This window comes from Heliangelus exortis, chromosome 3 (assembly GCF_036169615.1).
Source record: "Heliangelus exortis chromosome 3, bHelExo1.hap1, whole genome shotgun sequence".
Classification (NCBI taxonomy): domain Eukaryota; kingdom Metazoa; phylum Chordata; class Aves; order Apodiformes; family Trochilidae; genus Heliangelus; species Heliangelus exortis.
In genome coordinates this window covers 91,260,517-91,280,547 of record NC_092424.1, presented here as the reverse complement: position 1 = coordinate 91,280,547, position 20,031 = coordinate 91,260,517, and the positions used below count along the sequence as shown (strand labels likewise).

General features: G+C 38.2%; 1 protein-coding gene across 3 annotated transcripts in view; it reads left to right on the top strand.

Annotated features, from left to right (window-relative positions):
• Nucleotides 1–20,031, top strand: part of LRRC1 (leucine rich repeat containing 1) — a 95,606-nt gene that overhangs the window by 57,267 nt on the left and 18,308 nt on the right. For 2 of the 3 annotated variants that reach the window (XM_071741719.1, XM_071741720.1), the window contains exons 10-13: nt 140–223; nt 9,031–9,146; nt 10,056–10,228; nt 11,743–11,879. In XM_071741719.1, coding sequence (XP_071597820.1) covers nt 140–223; nt 9,031–9,146; nt 10,056–10,228; nt 11,743–11,879 — 510 coding nt within the window. Of the gene's footprint in view, nt 1–139; nt 224–9,030; nt 9,147–10,055; nt 10,229–11,742; nt 11,880–13,785; nt 15,087–20,031 lie in introns of those variants that run through there. The other variant, XM_071741721.1, reaches the window with a different exon arrangement.

The window sequence follows — 20,031 nt, the reverse complement described above, 5'->3', positions numbered from 1 at the left end:
CTATTAATTCTGTTAAATCTATTAAAGTAAGTAAATAATCTATTAAGCTTATTGAACTGTATTAACTTTAAAGTGAGACAAGTTTTATTCTGACTCTGTGAATTTACAAATTCTGTTGCATGTTACTTTGTTGGTACAGTCATTGCCGAAAAGCATCGGAAAACTGAAGAAACTGAACAATTTGAATGCCGATAGAAACAAATTAACATCTTTGCCCAAAGAGGTAAGTTTTGTGCAACTAACTCTCACAGGTGTGACCTATGCAAATAGAAAACTATTTCAGATGCCTACAAGAAGTGGCAGGCAGCTTTAATCCATTGGGTATTCTTCCCAGACCAGTCACAAGCAGAAACTTAGATCTGAACAATAGCCATGGTGATTTAATGGCTTGGAAGTGCAAAATGCCTTTGCATTTGAACAAGAATGCTTGGATCTAATTAGCTCCCAGTAGGGTTGTCAGGTCCAGGGTATATTAAGACTAAAAGATCTGTTAGAGTGCATGCATTTAGACATCCATATGCCTTTTCTGCATGTAGGACAAAAATACTGCAGAGTCCTCCTCACTTCACCCTTGGGAGCAATACCAAAAGAAGTTTCGTATTCTAAAAAATGGTTCAGGAACTCTTTTTACAGTCTTTTTGATTTTGAAGATGTTGGGACTACTTTTGCCTTTAAATATAAGACCACCTGACATGACCAAGATCTCTGATACCTCTAACAGAGGTGTTTTCAACTCTGGAATCTTGCAGCTGTGATCACTAGGGCTTATTGTCTGTCATAACAGTATTAGAGTGAAGCACTGCTAAAATTTCTGTTGTTAAACTTAATACTGTAAAGACCTTACAAGTTTAGTTCAGCAGTAAACTCTGGAAAGAGATCAGTGGATGGGAGCATGGCACTGTGAGCTGGTTCTGTTTGTAGTACTGTTTCTCTGTAATTTTTGTCCCAGTAGTTCTTCCCCTTAATTTTCTTACGTATTTCAAGTGTGTGACTGAGGCTGTAGCTTTTGTTCACCGCTTTCGTTCACTTGAGGAGCAGGTGGCAGCTGATGGATGGGAGTTGAGAGGAATACCAGTTCTGGCTAGGAAGTGCTCACTTTTGCTCAGGCCTGCATTTTTGGGCAGCTTGAGGAAGAGGTGTGAGGGGGAGGTAAAATGGCTGGGACTTGGGAGATAGGGGAGAGATGATGGTTTGAGGAGGAGGGATGGAGCATGGGCAGAGGATTCTGTGGTGCTGACAGCAACAATTCCAACAGCTCATGTCTGAGCTGCTACAAGTTGGTCACCCACTCGGCCCTTGCTGCTCCTTTAAAGTTTGGCTTGGAAGTGTATGTTTGATGGGAGAAGGTGGAGGATGGAAGAGAAGATTTGAGTACTGCGGCTGCTCTAGCTAAACAGTGTTTCCTCTGTAGAGATGATGCTGGTGCTGAACATAAAACTGGAGAGGGTGTACACAGACAGGTTGCATGAATGCTGGAGAGAGGAAGGACATTGGGAAAACTGTGATTCTGTGTTGGGGTATGATGACAGTTTTGATCTTGTGCTCTCATTCAGCAGAAAGCTTTCCATGTCTTTGCAAAGAACTTAATTTAATACATGGCACAGGTGTCCTAAACTGTCTGTACTTAAGACTCCGACAGTTATGTGTCTAGTCCACCTTTCAGCAGGATTGCTCTGAGTTCGTTATAGCATAAAAGATTTTATTGATATACTTTATTTCCAGATTGGCCATTAATAGCTTATGTAGTGTATAAGCACTTGTCTTAATGAAGTTCGTGGTATTGGAGATGATGCATGAGGGCAAGCACCATGGCTTGGAGTGAGCAGGGACAGGACCAGGTGAGAGAAGAATGCTCAGCTTCAGAAGCAGGTAAAGCAGGGTGAATGTGGAGTGTTTCTGTTTGAGGACAACCATAGGGTCAAGGTCTTGGTGCACAGCAATGATAGGATTGATGCTAAACAAGAAGCTGGAAACTTGGAACCAGGAATGGGTTTCAGAGGCAGAAAGCGTTGCCCAGTCAGTGAGGCAATATTGAAACTGGCAATACTGAAGCATGAAGTAGAGAACAAGAATGTGTGTGGAGAATGTTAGTGCACATGAGAGAGGAGAGGGGATACCTGCACAAGGGGTCAGAAAGCCAGTGATGAGTCTGAATTTGGAGAACATGGGTAATAAGGAAATAGAAATTGGTATCTGGAGTGAGTTGAGCTGAGGAGTTGTAGGATGTCTAAGAAATACAGATGTAACACTTTGAAGTTGTATTTAGTGTAAGATTTCTAGAATGTTTCATTGAAGTATGCTTAGCTCTGTGGATTTTTAAAATTCTTTTATTTTTTTAAAGATAGTCAGTCCTTCTCCAACTGAATGGTCATATCCACCCCCTAGACCAGTGGATTTGAATTCTAAGCTGGTAATGGTAGCAAACAGAAAACATAGAAAACAGCTGCGATGGTTTGTCTCAAAAATACCATTAACGTGCATGTATTGCAGAACTGATCATCTAGGTCATGAGACACTTCAGTTTCAATTTCTCAAGCTTCAGTTTCAATTCCTTGTGCTTAGGGTATGTAACAAAACACTTTCCCCTCAAAGTCATCTTATTGCCTTCTAACAATGCTGAAGTGCCAGTTTTGAAAACAGAAAGGAATCTACTGCTTGTGTTTCATCTGTAACTGGAGCTGCATTGTCATCATGTAGTAGTTTTCTTAACCAATAGCTGTTTGCTTTCTGGTTAAAATTCAGAGGAATTCCATGAAGAGTCACACTTCATAGCTCTAAAAGAATAATGTTCTGTGTAAACAGGGTGTACATATATACGGAGTAGTGTTTACTGTTGGGCAAAGCATCCACAGGAGACACTTCAGGGGTGCTTATAACAGGAAAGATCCCAACTCTGAGTTTCGTTTTGGATGTCAGAGAGGAACAATTCAGTGTCTTGGTGAAATGTTCAGTTTTGTTTTTTTTTTGTCGTTCTTACCGACTTGGAAAAAAAATAATATAAAATGCATTGGTAGAGTGCTTGAGGAAAAGTGAAAGATGTGTCACCTTTTTTCTGTCTGTTGGGAAGTTCTGCTTGACAGTGAGAAAGCTTACCTTTTCCATTTATTTTTGTCTCAAGTTGACTTAGTTAATGTTTAAAGCCAGACATGAGATTATGGCAGCACTTTTTTTCAGCACTCCTGCCTTCTCTGTTGCTTAAGGTGTCTCTTGAGATAGTATGGCCAAAATTGGGGTCTCAGATGTTTGCACATCAATCAGTATTATTAGTACTTGTACACTGGTTCCTCCTTCACAGAAGCAGTGTCAGAAGTACAGTATGCAGTGCAAATATTCTTGCTCAATATCTTCCCCTCTTTTCCTTTCCCTCTTTTTGTTCCCATTTTCTCTCATTTTTTCTCTGCCTTAGAGTGCTAGAATATCCATACATTTGTGGTCTTCATCCTTGGAAGAAAATGGGTGTGGGACATGCCTTTTACTGGTTTCTTTTGGAAAGGGACAAAGAAATAGAGTCTGGTAACTTGGGAATGGAAAAAATTGAACTCTGCCATGGGAGGAGACTACATGTAGCTAATACCACATCTAACTGCTTATGGCTCTGTCTTTCTCTCCAGAATTATTCCTGTAGGAAAGAAAGCTTTTATAGGTAGCATGGCAGAAATTATGTGCCTGCTCTAATCTCACCTGGTGAGATGATCTATGAGTTGTAGATTTGTGGTGGTATGGGGCTTTTTTGTTGTTTTGGGGGGAATAGGGGATTTGGCTTAGTTTTTTGTTTTGTTAGCAGTTTGTTAGGATTGGAATTTGGGTCAACATGTCAAACTGTTACATTGCCAGGTTGTCTCAAGGCACACTTGTAAAACCAGTGTGTTTGCCATTTGGTGTAAGATTGCTTGAGCTGGGATCTTTGAGGAGTTTGTATCTAAATGCTCCTATAGAGTTTCCTGGTTCAAAGGTGCTTCTGTATCTGGTGCCAATGTAGAAGGGAGAATGTGGAACAGCTGAATGTATGACCAAGACTTGAGTCATTGACAGATTTCATCTTCCATATCTCATCTTACAGCTCAGTTCCTCTCTGACTGAACTGAATGGTGAAACAGTGGAAAGAACCCAGTGTCTGAACCTGTTCATAGATACAAATGTTTTCCCTCTGAAACTTGAAAGACCTGCCTGGTGACTCTTTGGTATTGAAATCCCACCCTGGCACTGGAACACTGGTGAAACTTCTGTGTTGATTTTGGCACTTGCATAAATAACCTCCTTGGAATGTTTTGCAGTTCATGTGCTTTTGTTAATGAGTCTCTACAACCTGCAGAGATCTGGTAATGTGTCCTTACTGGCTCTGAGGTATATTGTGAGAATTACTACTATAGTAGGTAACACTGCAGGGGCAATAACTGTGCTTTTTACATTTTTCTTTATTTTTTAAAAACAAGTTGGGGCTGCTTTATTGTTTCTGGTTTTAGCTTCAGATGGCCTGTCCTCTTTTGTGTAGAAGTGTGTGTGTTTGTGTGTCTCAAAGGAAAAAAAGGCACTAAGGAAAAATGCAGGAAAACTTGTCTTGAATCAGAGGGCAGAGAAGCTCTCCTGCTGTGCTCCTCCCATACTGTTCAGCAGTGGTGCAGGGCAACTTGAAGTGAGTTTGCAGAAGATTTTCCAAGCCAATTTGAAGTCAATAATAACTGAATAATGGCTAATAATAGTGAATTGGGCAGTTTCTTACACCTCTAAATGTATTGCTTGCTTGTATTACAGAATTAATATATTTTATCTGGGACCAAGAGAGATTTCTGACTATTTACTTTGAATCCAAACAAAATTTTGGTTATGAAACCCTGGAAAAGATTTTACAACACAGTAGGGACTGTGTTTGAATTTCCTATATATTTATCAGAGTTTTGTTAACCTAGTGAGAGGTCTTCATGGTGACAGCTGTATTGAGAGCTGAATAGAAGAGGTGTGTCCTAGAGTTTTACCTAGTCATGTGCTAAAGATTTTTCATTGCAGTACTTGTCATAATGACATTTTTTTTTTTTTTTTTGCATTGCTTATACCTGTGTGATAGGTGACAACTTTTGATAATACTTGTGAGCACTTAAAAGATGTTGAAATGAAAAAATGTTATTCAGCTAATGTAACTTGAAGGTATTCTAGGTTTCCAACCTATAATTTGTGTTTGGGCTTTAGAGCACCACCAATGTGAGGATGTGCCATTGTAATCAGTGGAATTTGGTCTGTAGTGATAAATGACTATGACTGACAGCTGGGCTCAAGAGAGGGAGCAAATGGGAGTTGTTTTGAGAGATACAAGTGTGAAAAGAGGGATGAATCTGCACATTCTTCTTGAGTTTACCTCCAGAAAGCTGCAAAGGTGTCATCAGTTAGAAAAAACAAATGTAACAGAGAGGTGCAGTGGAAGTCAAGTGACCAAAAATACCCAGATGATGCAGGTGTCAAAAAAACCAATCTGCAGCAGAGAGTAAGAGTCATCAGAAACATCAGCAGAGAGGTGATGTGATAAGACTTGCATTTCTGGAGGACTGTTTAAGATGGACTGGCAGTGGGCATGTGGTTGACAAAAAAGCAGGAGGCTGTCGTAATAAATGTTGGTCATGATCAGAACGTAGAGGGGAGCTGATGACAGTATTTCTGTGTATGACCAAGTCTTCCTGCTACTCCAGAACAAGGAAGCTGTTAAAAAGATGAGCCTCTGAGGTAGAAGAAAAGAGCAAAAGTATCCTCTATATTGGTAGTGTTTTGTGTGGAACCCAGGAGGGCTCTAGTGGCACTCATCCTCTGAAGCAAGTCCACCGGAGTGCAAATAAGCTTTCTTCACACTTTACAGTACTATAAAATCAGTGAGCTCAAAATTAGCACTTCTTAGTAATGATAATTTTCTGCCTGACTGTTGTGTGGCATTTGTTTTTGTGATTTTGTCTTTGTTTGTTATAAAGACTGACTGTTCTTTGGAGATGGTATGATGAGAAAGTGAATAACCCTTCAGTTAAAGTTGCTAGAATGAAATAACTCAAGAGTGTGACCTAGACATGCACAACTCATTTGAAACCTTTTTCTGATGTCTAGCACAACGCAGAAGAATGTGAAGAGTACTTTAAGCCTCCAGTCTTTGGAACAGTTACTCACGTGCCTAGAACTAAGCACATGCTTGTCCTCATTAATTGAAGTCCATGCTCGAAATGAACTGTGTGCTTCACTGTTACATGGGCTTATGGTCTCAGCTGTGTACTTGGTGACTATGCAGAGGTTTGGCAGAGTCCCTTATAAGCATGTAATCAGTCCCCTGGAAAGCATGGCTATTTGTCAATTAATGACTTTCAGCCAAACCAGTGATGCTCTGGTACCGTATTACTTCTTGGTGGTCACAATGTTTTCCTTTCAGCATGCCATTTAGCCTGTGTGTGCACTTTGCCTCAGTGGTACCACTTTGTCTTCAGGTTTTCAAATGCTGGACCTAATGTCTTTCTGTACTGCTGGATGGGTGTCATCTTTTTTGAAATTACAAAGATTTTAGGTTTTTTAAACTGTCAGCTTGTCTTACTTTTCTGTGATACCACACCCTATGCTGCTTGTTAGATGCTGCCTGCATTTTATTAAAAAACATTTCATGAAAAAAATAGTGTCTGGAAATAAAGGTCTTCACTATCTCTGAATGGAACAAAACCTTTGAACAATTGCCTATTGACTGATAGAATAACTCAAGTTAAAATAACATAACAGTCCTTTGGCAGTAGAAGAATGTATGTTCTGTCTCCATTTGTTGGCATGCTCTTGTCCAGTACAGATAAAGAAAAACATATTGAACGTTTCTTGTATTTTCTTAATTGTTAGCCGCTTGGAAAATTATGGGTCAGGTAAATTGATAACCTTGTAAGTATTACTCAGTCCACGGTTCTAGTATTATCTTTCATTGAACTGCTTTAAATGCATGATGACTCGGGCTGGCCAGTTCCACTGCTGCATTTTTCCATTGTCAAAATTACAGAAATTTCAGTCTCATCAGAGCTGCATGGCTTTACTTTGTTTGTTTGGCTAAACTGTTTGGATCTCCATGCTCCAAGACTGAGTAACACAAATTTCATCCATGGGAAAGCAAACACTTTGTGTACAGTTAGGGCATCACTTGCCAGCTCATCAATATTCACTAATTGTAGCTCTTGCTTTTTTGCAGCTCCTCATGTTAAACACACCAATTAGACACTTAGTGTGCGTGTGTATAAATTTTTTTTTTTAATTCATTTTTTCAGTATGGCACTGTATTCTGTGAATGTGTCAAGGCACATTGTTTAAGAATCTATACCCTTTAAAGTGAATAGCAGAATTCTAGCACGAATTTTGAGTGCTGGCTTATAAGGGCTTTGATTCACAAGCTAAGTGAGTAACAAGGTTGCTGCTCCTAGCATACAGGCAGGGTGGGGAAAGCTGAAATAGCTGCATCTCAGAGTGAAGTGATTTAAGGGAAACCATCCCAGATTCTGTTTTCTCAAGGGAATTTTGTGCTATAGCTTTGCCCTGTGAATATCTTGTGAATCAAAGGCCTTGAGCAGTTGATTGCCACTTTCTTTCATTAGTATGTGTTTTATGACACAAAGGAAGGTGAGTGGGGTATAAATGCTCCATTCTTTGTTTTATTTCTCAAGTCACAGTTGCATTCTTCTTAAAAATGGCTTTTTACGTGGTAAATGTAGGTTAAATCAATGTGATTTATTACTGTGACTAGTGGAAAAGCTCTTGTGGTGTTTGTGATCTCAAGCTTGGGTTGGAACTGAAATGTGGATTTGCAAAGTCAGAACTGACAGTAAACTGGAACACATGAATAGTTTTGGCTTAGATTTGGGGACTCCTGACCAAGGTGTAGTGATGTGGCAACTGTACTGTGACAGATGAACCTTATTACGTGTGTGTGACTATGGAAGTCCTCTAATTTTTGAGCTTAGATCTTTCAGTAGGTTTGCTGTCTGTTGTTAGGGTCTAAGGCTGCTGAACTTGAAAGCTTCAAAAGGTGTTGAATTATGTTGCCTCTAATACTTGGAGTAAGAGAAGAAACATTTTTTTTCTCCTTTCTCATGGTGAGTTTTAGAACTAGTAAACAAACAGCAGTGTTTTTTAAAGCTCTATATGATAAGGAAACAAAGGTAAGTTTCCTTTGTGAATAGGAACAAAGAGTTACTTAAAGCAGCTTTCAAGTTGCTAAAACTAATAATCTGTGTTTATAGAAGTAGTAATTTCCCTCTGGAACAAAATGGTGGAATATGATGTGTTTCAATCAAATATAGAGGTTTTGTTTTTCTGAAAACACATTTAACTTAAGATATCTGAAGGCTAAAACTGAAAATTCCTATCTTTTGCACCCAAAAAATAGCTTGGAAATGCTTGTGTTTGGGTAAATTGGTAGAGGCAGAGGATATTAGATTAAATTGGCCAGTTCATATGGGAATCAGCTTGAAATCAGATGCTTCTAGTAAAACAGAGCATCAAAGATGTTACTCGAAGTCGTCTTCTTTTTGTGAACTCTTCATTACTCTTCATAGACTCTATAAACATTGGAAGTTGACTGGTGTATTTTAGCATTTTGCCTTGCCCTAAAGCCCTATTGCACTTGCTTGTTTCTAAAGTTACCATGAGGAAAGAATTAATATGTAAAACACAAAGCTAGAAAAAGTTGAAACTTAAAGCTAGTATTTTGTGTGAGCTTTGTCTACAAAGTGGCATCTGTGTGGTTACTGAACTCTTCCTGGTGTGATGGGCTTAAAAAGGTAGGTAGAACCTGACCTATTTGTAGAAATATATATTATTAGTAGATGCAGATGTTCGAGAAACTGCTCCCACAGACTTTCTTCAGGTCAGGCTTTATTTAAGCTAACCCTTGTTTGCAGCCTGTGCCTCTGGGTGAAGTGTCTGGCAGGCATTGTAACTTGTGCTATGACATATGACATGACCTGTGCAGCATGCCTCTGTCTATCCTACCCTACTGCAGCAAAACCAGACTGGTTTTTTTTCTCTTCTCTAATACAGATTGGAGGGTGCTGCAGTCTCAATGTCTTTTCTGTACGTGACAACAAATTATCTCGGATTCCCTCTGAAATTTCACAAGCCACTGAACTTCATGTCCTGGATGTTGCTGGAAACAGGTAAGAGATTTTTGTGTTGTCATGTTATTTTTCTAGTTTTGCTTACTTTTTTCTAATGACAAAAGACATTAGGTCGAAGAATGACGTAGTGAAAAACCAGTTACGACTTCTATGCTAGCATTGCTGTGGAAATGGTCAAGCTGCTTTTCCTTCTTGTCCCAAAGTAGCATAAACTGTGTGTTGTCATGAGTACATTTGCTGGATTGCTCAGACCCTGAGGAAAAAATAGGATTTTAAAAATAGGATTTGTGTGTTTCTGAATTAGAATTGAGAATCTAGGCCATTTGGTAGAGTTTCAGCCCTAGCTACCAGCTTTAATGTCAAATAACGCTGAGTGTCTTATGTTAGAGGTACAGTGCAAGTATCAACAGCACTTTGACCTTGCAGCTTCTTGGGAATCTTGGTTCACACACTTCAAACATCAAACTACAACAAGAAATGGGTTGAAGCATAAACCAGCAAATTAATTTAGTTGGTTAGTAGGAAATCAAATGGGGGAAAAAAAAAAAAAAAAGAGAGAGAGAGAGGAAAGAGCAAGTTGCATCTCATCTGCAATATAATTGTCTCATAGACACATACTTCTGTTCTGGCAATTGTTTATATATAAGGCTCCAGAGCAGAAGCAGCTGTCTGCCTTCCAGGGCATTTTAGTGCAATAGAGAAAGCTCAGCATTGTTTTATCTGTTAATCACAGCTACAGAGAATTATGGTGTAAACTTAAACTGCATATTCTTTTTAAAAGAAGGGACTAGTTGAAGTTAATGACTGTTGCAGTGCATTCTATTAGAGGCATTAATCTCAATCCTGTTTATTTCAGTTCAGGGTTGTATATGTAAGAGATGACTTCATGACCATCTATTAAATCTCCTAGAGATTACCCTGACTTACTTTCTTTCTTTTTTGAACTAGGTTGATGCACCTTCCCCTCTCACTGACTACCTTAAAACTGAAGGCTTTGTGGTTGTCCGATAACCAGTCCCAACCTTTGCTGACATTTCAGACTGACACAGACACAGAAACAGGAGAAAAGATTTTAACATGTGTATTACTTCCTCAAATGCCTTCTGAGCCTGGTTGCCAAGGTAAGTGCCTAGGGTCAGTTTTCACTTTTTATAGAAGTACTTTTTTGATTAATGTATTCTCTGTTCCATAAAGGTTTGTAAAGCCACATGTAAGCTCTAGTGAGCAAAGTAGCAAACTTCTGGTTGAATTTTCACTTTTACACTTTTTTGTAATCACACTGGTTTTCAGAAGATTTGGGAAACATGACTGAGTTTCATTGGAATACAAGGATGCCAGCTAAAATAAATAAAATACAGACCTGGAAGGGGATTTAATTATGTCATTATTCTAAGGCTTACCAGTGGGCAAAGCAGTGGTGTACATATTTGTGTACATTGGTTATATATCTTACATATATAGTAAAAACTGGTGACTTTCCAACTACAATCTTTTTACCAGAAAAATAATTGCATAGCTAGTAATAAGCAGTAGGCATTTTCCTTTTTAGCAAGCTGATTTTTCTTTCAAGCAACGTTACTATGCAGTAACTTCTCTTCAACAAGTGTAGAATTGCAATGTAAGTTGTTTTTACCTTGTGCTCAAAATTGCTTCTGGGTCAGGTGGAACCATAAACTCTTCAACTGTTTGGTTGGGTTTCTGCTCTCACAATTGCTGGAAATTTTTTGTCCTCAACCTTTTATAGCAGTGTGTGAACATTAAACAGGACTCATCTGAGCTAATATTTAAACTGTTGCTATAATCACTGGGGACTAATTTATCCCATCTAAGAGCAGACTTCTTTTAAAAGGAGTCATGTGGATTTTTCTCTAGCAAGTACAAAAGGAGAAAAGCTGAGGAGAAAAGCTCAGCTGTAGATAACTGTATTGTAGGTACTCAGAGTTACCTAGATTAATTCCATTCTTTCAAGACTGCAGCTAGAGCAAATAGAAACCATTAAAGCAGTAGAAGTGTAGAAATGGCTCTGGTTTGTGTTAGCTTCTGGATTTTAAGACAGAAATTGCATTAAGAATTAAACAAATTAACCCCTTTAGATTTAGAGAAGATTAAAATAGCTCAGGGAAAGTCACTGAGGCAGACTGACTTTACCTGAAGGCCTCACTGTTAGAAATTAGATTTCCTCCTCTCCAAATGACTCTCCTGTCTTCAAGGATAGAATGGTTGAAATTCAGGTTGGTGGGAATGTATCCCTAGCAATACTAAAAGGATGAAGTCATTAGAAGCAATGGTCCTAAGTTATGGAATGCCATTTAGGGAACCAGCTAATGCCAGATGGCAGCCATGATTCAGAAGAAAAACACATAGAGTGTCAAGGATATTACACAATGTAATCAGTACTCTAAAACTGCCACAAACCTGAAACATTACACGTACAGAAATTCTCTTTATTGAAACTATTTATTGTATTTACTTAATAATAGAAAACCAATGCATGTGCTGTTTTCTATCAAAACCAAATAGAACTAACAAATTGTAAATCTTGAATGAGTGATTAGTTGGATATTTTTAACAATAAAGTATGTTTATGTTTTCATCTTGCTGTGAATCTTTAGTTGATGTTCTGCTGTCCTAACAGATAACCTACCACGATGTGGTGCACTGGAGAGTCTGGTAAATGAAATGTCAGATGAAACATGGAATGAGCGGGCAGTGAATAGAGTCAGTGCAATTCGTTTCTTAGAAGATGAAAAAGATGAAGAGGATAATGAAATGGTATGTTTTCCAAGCTGTTGGGTGTCTGCAGACACTGTGATTTTACTTTTCAAACTTTTGCATTATCTGAGCTTTCTTGCTATATTTTTATTTCAGTTGTGACTGCACGCTTTTTGCATATGGTTGTGGCAGAAATGTTCGTGTTGACTGCTGAAACTTTTCATATTTACTTAAAACACCTTTTTTCCTTTTTTTTATTTTGCTGCTTTGAATATAATCTTTGTGTTCTGATGCAGGATAGTCCTTGTTTTTGCTTCGTTTTCCTGTGTCTGTTCAGGATGTTTTCTTTCCAGAAACAAGATAGGATCTTCCTCTGCATCTGTGAAGCTTTATGGCCTGAAAGTATATAGGGTCTAATTTAGGATTCCAGCACTCTGGCATGTGTCTCCATTAAGTTTCCCATTGTTTGTCTCTCTAATTTCTGTTTCAAAACTTTTTTTTTAATTCTCTTTATTTCTTCTTTTTCTTTCTTTTCTGCACCATTTGCACTGAAACAACCATAAGTGTCCATAAACAGCAAGAATGTTGCTCATTAGTTTCCCACTTAAACAAAGGAAGTGGGAACATCTGTCACTGTACTTATCAGACCTCTCCCTTAAGTTGGGCTTTGCATGTCCTGATGATCAAAATGCAACGTGATTTGTAGTTCTACTTTCATTAACAATCAAAACTCTCTGTAAACATTAAAAATTGCTTCAGTCAGATTTTCAGTGTACTTTTCTAATGCTCTAAAAACTTGCTGGTGGCCCTTGTTAAGAGCTCAGCTTGAGATACTTCAAGGCACTGTCTGAATTGTAGCACACTAGAAACACTTTCTTACTTTTAAAAGTGAGTATAAAAATTATTGGTTATTAGGGAAATGAAGATCTATGTTTTCAGGTGCTTAATCCAGCAGAAACTAAATGTCTGTGGCAAGCATGGTTCATAGACTTGACTGATAAGGGAGTTCAGGATGATGATTCTTAACAACTGCTTCAAACTGGAAATGTCCATACAATAATGAGGGCTCGGGAGTTAATGATAACTGCCTTCAGTCATGGTATTACAGCCTGGCTTAGGGCAAGAACCTTTTTAGGGTAAAAAGTTGATGATCCTACTGGGGGGCAGGCAGGAAGAGCAGATTTCCAAAGCATTCTTGACCAGTGCACCCATTTATGGGTGATCAGTTCTGCTGTAGCCTGCACAGTTTACATGTATAACCACTGGAAAATAATTGCATGTGTGTGTATTGTACTGATACATATGCAATTATTCTTGGTGTTTTGGTCTCTAATCTGGATGCTAACTGGGGTATTCTTAAATTTTTTTTCCCTGTAAAGGTTGCAGAACAATGATATTGGATGCTCTCATGTGTTAGATGGGAGAGTAATGCCCCCCCCTCCATGTTTTGAAAGATATTTGTTCTCAATTGACAAGAGAACCAAACTGTGTGGTGGGGCTGGAAGGCACACAGAGCTCCCCACAAACATGTAAAAAGATCACTGTAAAGAGATCTTATGGGATTCCTTCAAAACCAGCTGAGTGGGTTTTTTTGTTTGAAATCTGATCTTAAATTACTTGGATTTTTGGGGGGGGAAAAAACTAATTTCCAACTGTATTTATGAAAGAATCTTCACTTTATAGCTAGTAATTGTACTTCACTTGAGTGGCTTTCAGATTAGTAGGTCAAGAGAGAAAAAAAATTTGCTCCTAGGCAGTTCTTAAAACCTCTTTCACCGTCTTCATAAGCAGGCAGCTATGAAAAATATGTTCAGCTTAGAGCATCATAGTTTGAAAAAGAAAAGGGGAGAAAAAAAGAAAAAAATTGATACTTAATATTTGGTATGTAAATGCTAAAGCCTTGAAAGTGTATGTTATTTTTCAAAGAGACAAAGGCAAAACCACTTATTGCACTGTTTATTTTTAGAGAACACTTCTAAGGCGAGCCACTCCACACCCTGGAGAATTAAAGAACATGAAAAAGACAGTGGAGAATTTACGGAATGATATGAATGCTGCTAAAGGACTGGATTCAAACAAAAACGAGGTCAATAATGCCATTGACAGAGTGACCACTTCTGTGTAGAGTTTCATCTCCAGGTTTTACCTCCTGTGTCTTCCCCTGCTGTTGAAATGTTCCTGTCATCTTCTGGGACCTCATTGAGCCCCTCTTTGTTTTTAACCAGAACCCGATTCATCGTCTCCATATATGTGAAAAGTGCTGCCCACTGGAAGAAGTGCCTTATTTCATCCAGGCAGTGAACCAATAAATTCCAAACCAATATTGTAATTTTAATAGTGCTAGGCTTTTTTAAGTATAATACACTACTGTATGCAGAATACGATATTTTTGTCTTAAACACAGGGGAAATAATGCTTTTCTTTTCCAGAGTGCTGGGATATCGTTTTTCTCAGTGGCTGGATGTGCTGGTGAGAAATATAGTTTTGTGGAACATGATAGACTTTTTTATTTTTTTGGCAGCTCAGATGGTGTAAATTTTAAATTTTTGTATAGGACTTTCATAACGAGATGATGTATTTCATTTTTAAGAGAAAATTTATCTTGAGCGGTACGTATTTTAGTATTTGTGGAAGAGAACAAGTTTCATGGACAACTGTATTCATTTGTTTGTACCACCCATTGTGCCTTACTGTGTCTGGTATGTCATATTAGTCTTAAATATAGCAATTCTCAAGGAAAGTGAATAGATTCAAACCTGGTCTCCTGTTTTAGGTATGTTTTTTCTTTTCAGATCGTAATTTGTTGGGATTTTTGCAGCAGAGAACTCACATTTCTATCATGGGATTTTAGATGGTGGAACACAAATGCTGGTTTTGCTGTAAACAAAATTAAGATTAAAATGACCAAACTGCTATTGTTTATTACATAATGCACTCACACTTTAACTTAGTTGTAATGAAACATCTTGGTTTGGATGCCGTGTTGCGTTGCTGTCACTAGGAATTCATATTTCTGTTGTGGGTTTGTTTTGTTTTGTTTTTTAATGTGCCATCTGTAAAATAACTTGAAAAACACCACGATAGACTGACAGAAGCACAGTATGAAACTAGTTTTATGTATTACACAAGAAAGCATGATTCTCTAAAGTGCTTTGGTGGTTTTATATAAGTATATAAAACCATAATAAAAAAAAATCTTCAAAAGCTTCAGTAGATTTATTGTATCATTAAAGCAACAATTAAAGTATGTATGAATTAATACTGGAATTTACTATCATTGTTACTGTGTTACACTTCCAGTGGTCCAATATTTATTTCAAGGTCTTATAAAATCTATGGGTTCTGGTTTGTTTATAAAGGTAAGTATGAACCAAGATGGATTCAGGAAATAATTTTGCAAAAGGCTGATAAAGATTGATTTTGGTGTCTCTGGGTTCTTGATGTGCCATGACCTAACAAAGGCTACTAACATGTTCTGTGCAGGGGCTTGGGTAATCTGAGTTTAGAGCAAAGATTCTGCATATCTAGTGTGAGCTAATGCAGTGAACCTGAATTTCAACAACCTGACACTTCTTGTGTGGGAACCACATCCCTCCTGCTGCTGAGCATTTCTTCCAGTCAGCATTGGTTGTATGAGGGTTTCTGGGAGAAGACGGGGGAGAAGGAGATTAGGGGAGTCAGTAACTTTTCTGTTAAAATTAATAACTGCAGTAATTGATAATATTTGTAATTTAACTTCTAAAATTTTAATTTTAAGCTTTTACAAAAGGCACTGCTTTCTTTTTGATATTTAACAAGTAGGTGTTGCAAGCCAACTACGAATATTCAAATTTAGCCTCTCAAAATACATGGTTTTGGGTTTTTTGTAATTCTTATCATACCAAAGATTCCTTATGTAAGCTTCAGGGCATGGTCTCTTTGCATGAAGACATTAGGTTAGTTCAGGGGTAGTGCAGTTTCATTCTTCCCTAGGCAGAGTTCTTCTGGTTGTTCTTGGTAAGCTGCTGTTAAAATAAAACCAGAAAGAAAATGAGGTTTTGGTACAGCTTACTCCAATCCTGGCTAGAATTTTATTTTTAAAGTACATACTGGGACTGACAAAACAAAAGTTTAAAAATATAGGAAACTCTATATTTACTACCCAGAGTCCAAGTGAACCTTGGCAAACTCATCTGAGATGAAAATAAGTCCTTAAAAAAGACAGACCAAAGCCAGAGGCAGCAAGACTCCTTGCTCTGTGATGACAATTTTTCGTTTGGAGGCCCATGGGTACCTGCTCCCTTCTGTTGAAGTCATGTTGTGTATCTTTTTAGAGCTCTGTGATAGGTGCTGTGTCACGAGGTTGTTGATTTTTGTACAGTCCTGTGAAGACTGTAGAGTCTGTACCTCAGCCCAAAAACTAGCCAGAAGATGGCCACTACTTGCTGCATCAGCTTTGACATGAAGTAGCTGGTTGGCAATCCATATATTTATTTATTTGCTTGTTTTAATAGGGGAAGGAATATTTAGTTTGGTTTCTTTGGCTACAGAGAAATGTACAGATGGCTACAGAAAATGTCCAGGCTTATTGCCTTTGTTTGGGACACTTTCACATTCCTGCACCCTGGGATGGTATCATCTGCTTGTGGTCAGCTCAGCCAAAGACAGGTGGAATGAGTTGTTTATTGAAGGGGTTTGCTTCCATTCATTTGTAAAAGAAAATTAATTGAGCTCAGCATGGAATTCAAATTACTGAGGAGAGGTTAGAGGAGCGGAAGTCCATTATCAGACCATCCTCCTTCTATCCCCAAAAGTGTTGGGTTTACTTGCTTTTCACCACCACCTGTCTTTACTTTGAATCTGTTAATAAAGGTTTGGATTCACTTGATATTTTTTTAAGTGAGTATCTGGGGAAACAGGAAGAATGGGGCTGTGTTTTTCAATCCTCTACACTAACACTCTCTAGTGCTGGATCTGTTGTCTTTTGTTTGTGCTCTTTGAGTGAGGCAACTTGAGATTCCATTCTGCTGCAGGCACTTCAGCAGCTTATACAATTTCTTGGGTGCCTGAATCTGGCAGTCAGTTAATTTGTCCAGTCTAGTAAAAAGTTGAGGTATGACAATGGAATTAAATCAGTTGAAGTGTCACTTGTTTTCAGGGCTGAAAAGATGCTTAGATACTCCCTGTGCAAACAGGGACAAGTGGCTACTCTCCCTCTTCCCCAAACCCTGAATGTTTGGTTCACAGCAGATTAATCATGAAAGTTACTTGCACGTAATTCCTCCTGGTCAGCATTCAGCAACCTAAAGACCCCTGGTAGTCCATCTGATTTCTTTAATGGTCTGTATGTGTACCGTTTCATGAAGTGGTTCAGATTGGTAAAGTGTTGAAAGTTCCAGGCAGTTTTAATTGTATTTTATAGCCAGAAAAAGCTGATGGTGCTTCTCATGTTTGACAGTAGGTGTCTTTTAAATCATGAGCCCTCCCTTCCCAGTCTCTGTTTGTTTTTTCTCTTTTGCTGATGCTTTAAGGAGCCTGAGCAGTGAATATAAACCTTTTAAACAAAACTTTTTTTCATCTCTTTAAACTTTTTCTACTTCTTCAGCTGCTTTCAAAGCCATTTGTGGTGTGGGTTCAGTGCAAGGAAAGAAATTTGCCTGCTGCTTTTGTTAGCTAAACAGGTAACCAGGTAAAAGCAATTAACTCTAGTGGGGCAGTGGATTTAATATTAACCTGTCAGTTACTGCATATGAGTTCTCTTTATTGAAAGTCACTATTCCATCATGCAGGCGCAGGAAAAGACAAAAAAAGGACTGTCTTGCTACCATTGTCAGTGTAGTTAGCAAAGCAACAGATTTTCCATTCCATGTGTTGCTCCAGGCTTTTTCCACAGCTTCCATGTAATTTATGTGTTGAGATTATTTTTCTGGCTAACATTCCATATTTTTGATAATCAGCGTATTGTGGAAAAGTGAGTACTGGAAACTTGCATACCACTGTCCTTTCCAACAAGAGACTTGTTATGTCCAGGACAAGCTGATTAGCCTGCTTCTTGTCTAATATTAGTGTTTTACTACTCCCAAGTGAACCTTTTTTAGCTGATTAGCTACTTAAAAGCTGAACTTCTGAGCAGCAAGCAGTGAAACCTGTTGAGAAGATGGTAGTGACACTAGGAATTTAATTTTTTTGAAGTATTTATTTCATACATTAGCCAATCCTATCCTGGTTTACTGTAAATATCTACCTCCTACTGAGACTGAAGCATTCTACTGATCAGGAATTTCTAGATCTTTTCTTAATGGAGAATTCACTTTGCCATGTTAGCAACACTCACTGCAGTAGGCAAGTACTGACTGACTGTGGTAGCTTTTCTCAGAATTCATAGGCACAGCTTGCAAATACCACCAAAGCATGAGTAGCTTGAATTTCAGTTTGTAAGCATCCCCAGAACAATGCAGGGATTGGTCTTAACTCTTCAAAGCTTGTTTTTTTTTTTTTTTATTGGTTTTTTTTCTAAAACTATCTTCTTTGGGTCCTGAAGCAAAATGGAACAAAATCTGGGATAATTTTTCTGATGTTAGCAGTTTGATTCTCTGATCACTCCCAATAACTTGCCAGTTTTGCCCACTCCCAAAATAAATGAGCTGTGTTAAACCATTTTGAAGTAACTCATATGAGATATGATTGTTCTGTGTTGCTGAAAGATTAAACAGGGCACTACATGGTTCACATGAGTGAATTTCTCTGTAGTTCAGCAGTGGCATAGGGGACCTTCTATGAGACAACTTAAAACCAAAACAAAATCTAAACTAACAAAAAGTGATTATTTGAATATTGCTGATGATTTTTTTTTTTTCAAGATATAAGTTAGAAATTCTGTTTTGTATTTGCTGCTGTCAAAGTTTGCATGTGGCAAGCTTGTCTGATCAGACAGCTTTTTTTTTTTTTTTTTTTTTTAATAAGGAAAAGCATATTCAAGAATGCCTTTGTTTCAGGAGCGTGTTGCTTAGATTTCATTCTTATTTCATGTGAATCACACAAAGAACTTTTAGAGGCAGCCTTTTGTACTTTGAAAAATGGAATGAGTCTGAAACAATTTTTGAATAGTAGAACATGTTATGTATAGTTATAATTAAAAGGAGAAGAATGTCTCTGTGTCTTTAAAGACATTTTCTTTCCCATATTTACTTATTAATCTATTGGAGGAGTTTTTTGTTAGTTTTTTTTTCAATACAAAAATATGGGAGAATGTTTCTTTGGAGCTTTGTGTTCTGAATTACAGTAGCAGGTGTATTACCATAAAAATACTAAAAGTAACTGAAAGTACTACTTGCCAATAGCAACCAGTTTGCTGCTGAAAACGTGGTGTTTCAGTGTCGCTGTATGGCTTCAGCGTGGCACTTCAGAAATGTGGTGTTTTTCATGTCATGGCCTTTATCATTAGGGTGTTTGGGATTAATTTTCATTTACCAGAGTGAATTAGGGTGATACATAGCATTTGCACACCTTTTTTGCCTGGAGGAAATTCATTCTCTTGTGGATTTATTAGTGAGATCTAATCGGGACAGACTCCTCGTACTTTATGAGAACAATTTGTCCTCTTAACATACAGGGGTATGGTACAGAGAAGTATCATGTTCTGAGGAGACTGCCTTTGAAAGCATGAAAAATACATTGAAAGGAGGTAAAAGGGGAGCCTACCTGACTTGCTGGTGAAAGGGAATAATTAGTAATTAAGGGAATCAAAAATATATTTCCATGGAAGATAGCTGCTGAGGCTGATAGTTTTCCCCTCCAAACACTTCAGCACTTACAAAACATCTGTGTTACACAGTCCAAATACCCATGAAGGTTAAGGTTCTAAATGCTCAATTTGCCTTCTTCCTTTGTTTTATTCAGAATATTTTAAAGAGAATGTTTATCTGTATGGAGGTGATTTTCCCCCTCTGCTCTGTACCTGGAGTACTGTATCCAGTTCTGGAGTCTCCAACATAGGAAGGACACAGAATTCCTGGAACGTGTCCAGAGGAGAGCCACTAAAATGCTCAGAGGGCTGGAGCACCTCCCCTATAAACCAGGCTGAGGAAGTTGGGGTTGTTCAGCCTGGAGAAGAGGAAGCTCTGGGGTGACCTTATAGCAACCTTCCAATATCTGAAGGCAGCCTACATGGAAGCTGGGGTAGGGCTTTTGACACAGGTGTGCAGTGAGAGGACAAGAGGAAATGGTTTCAAAC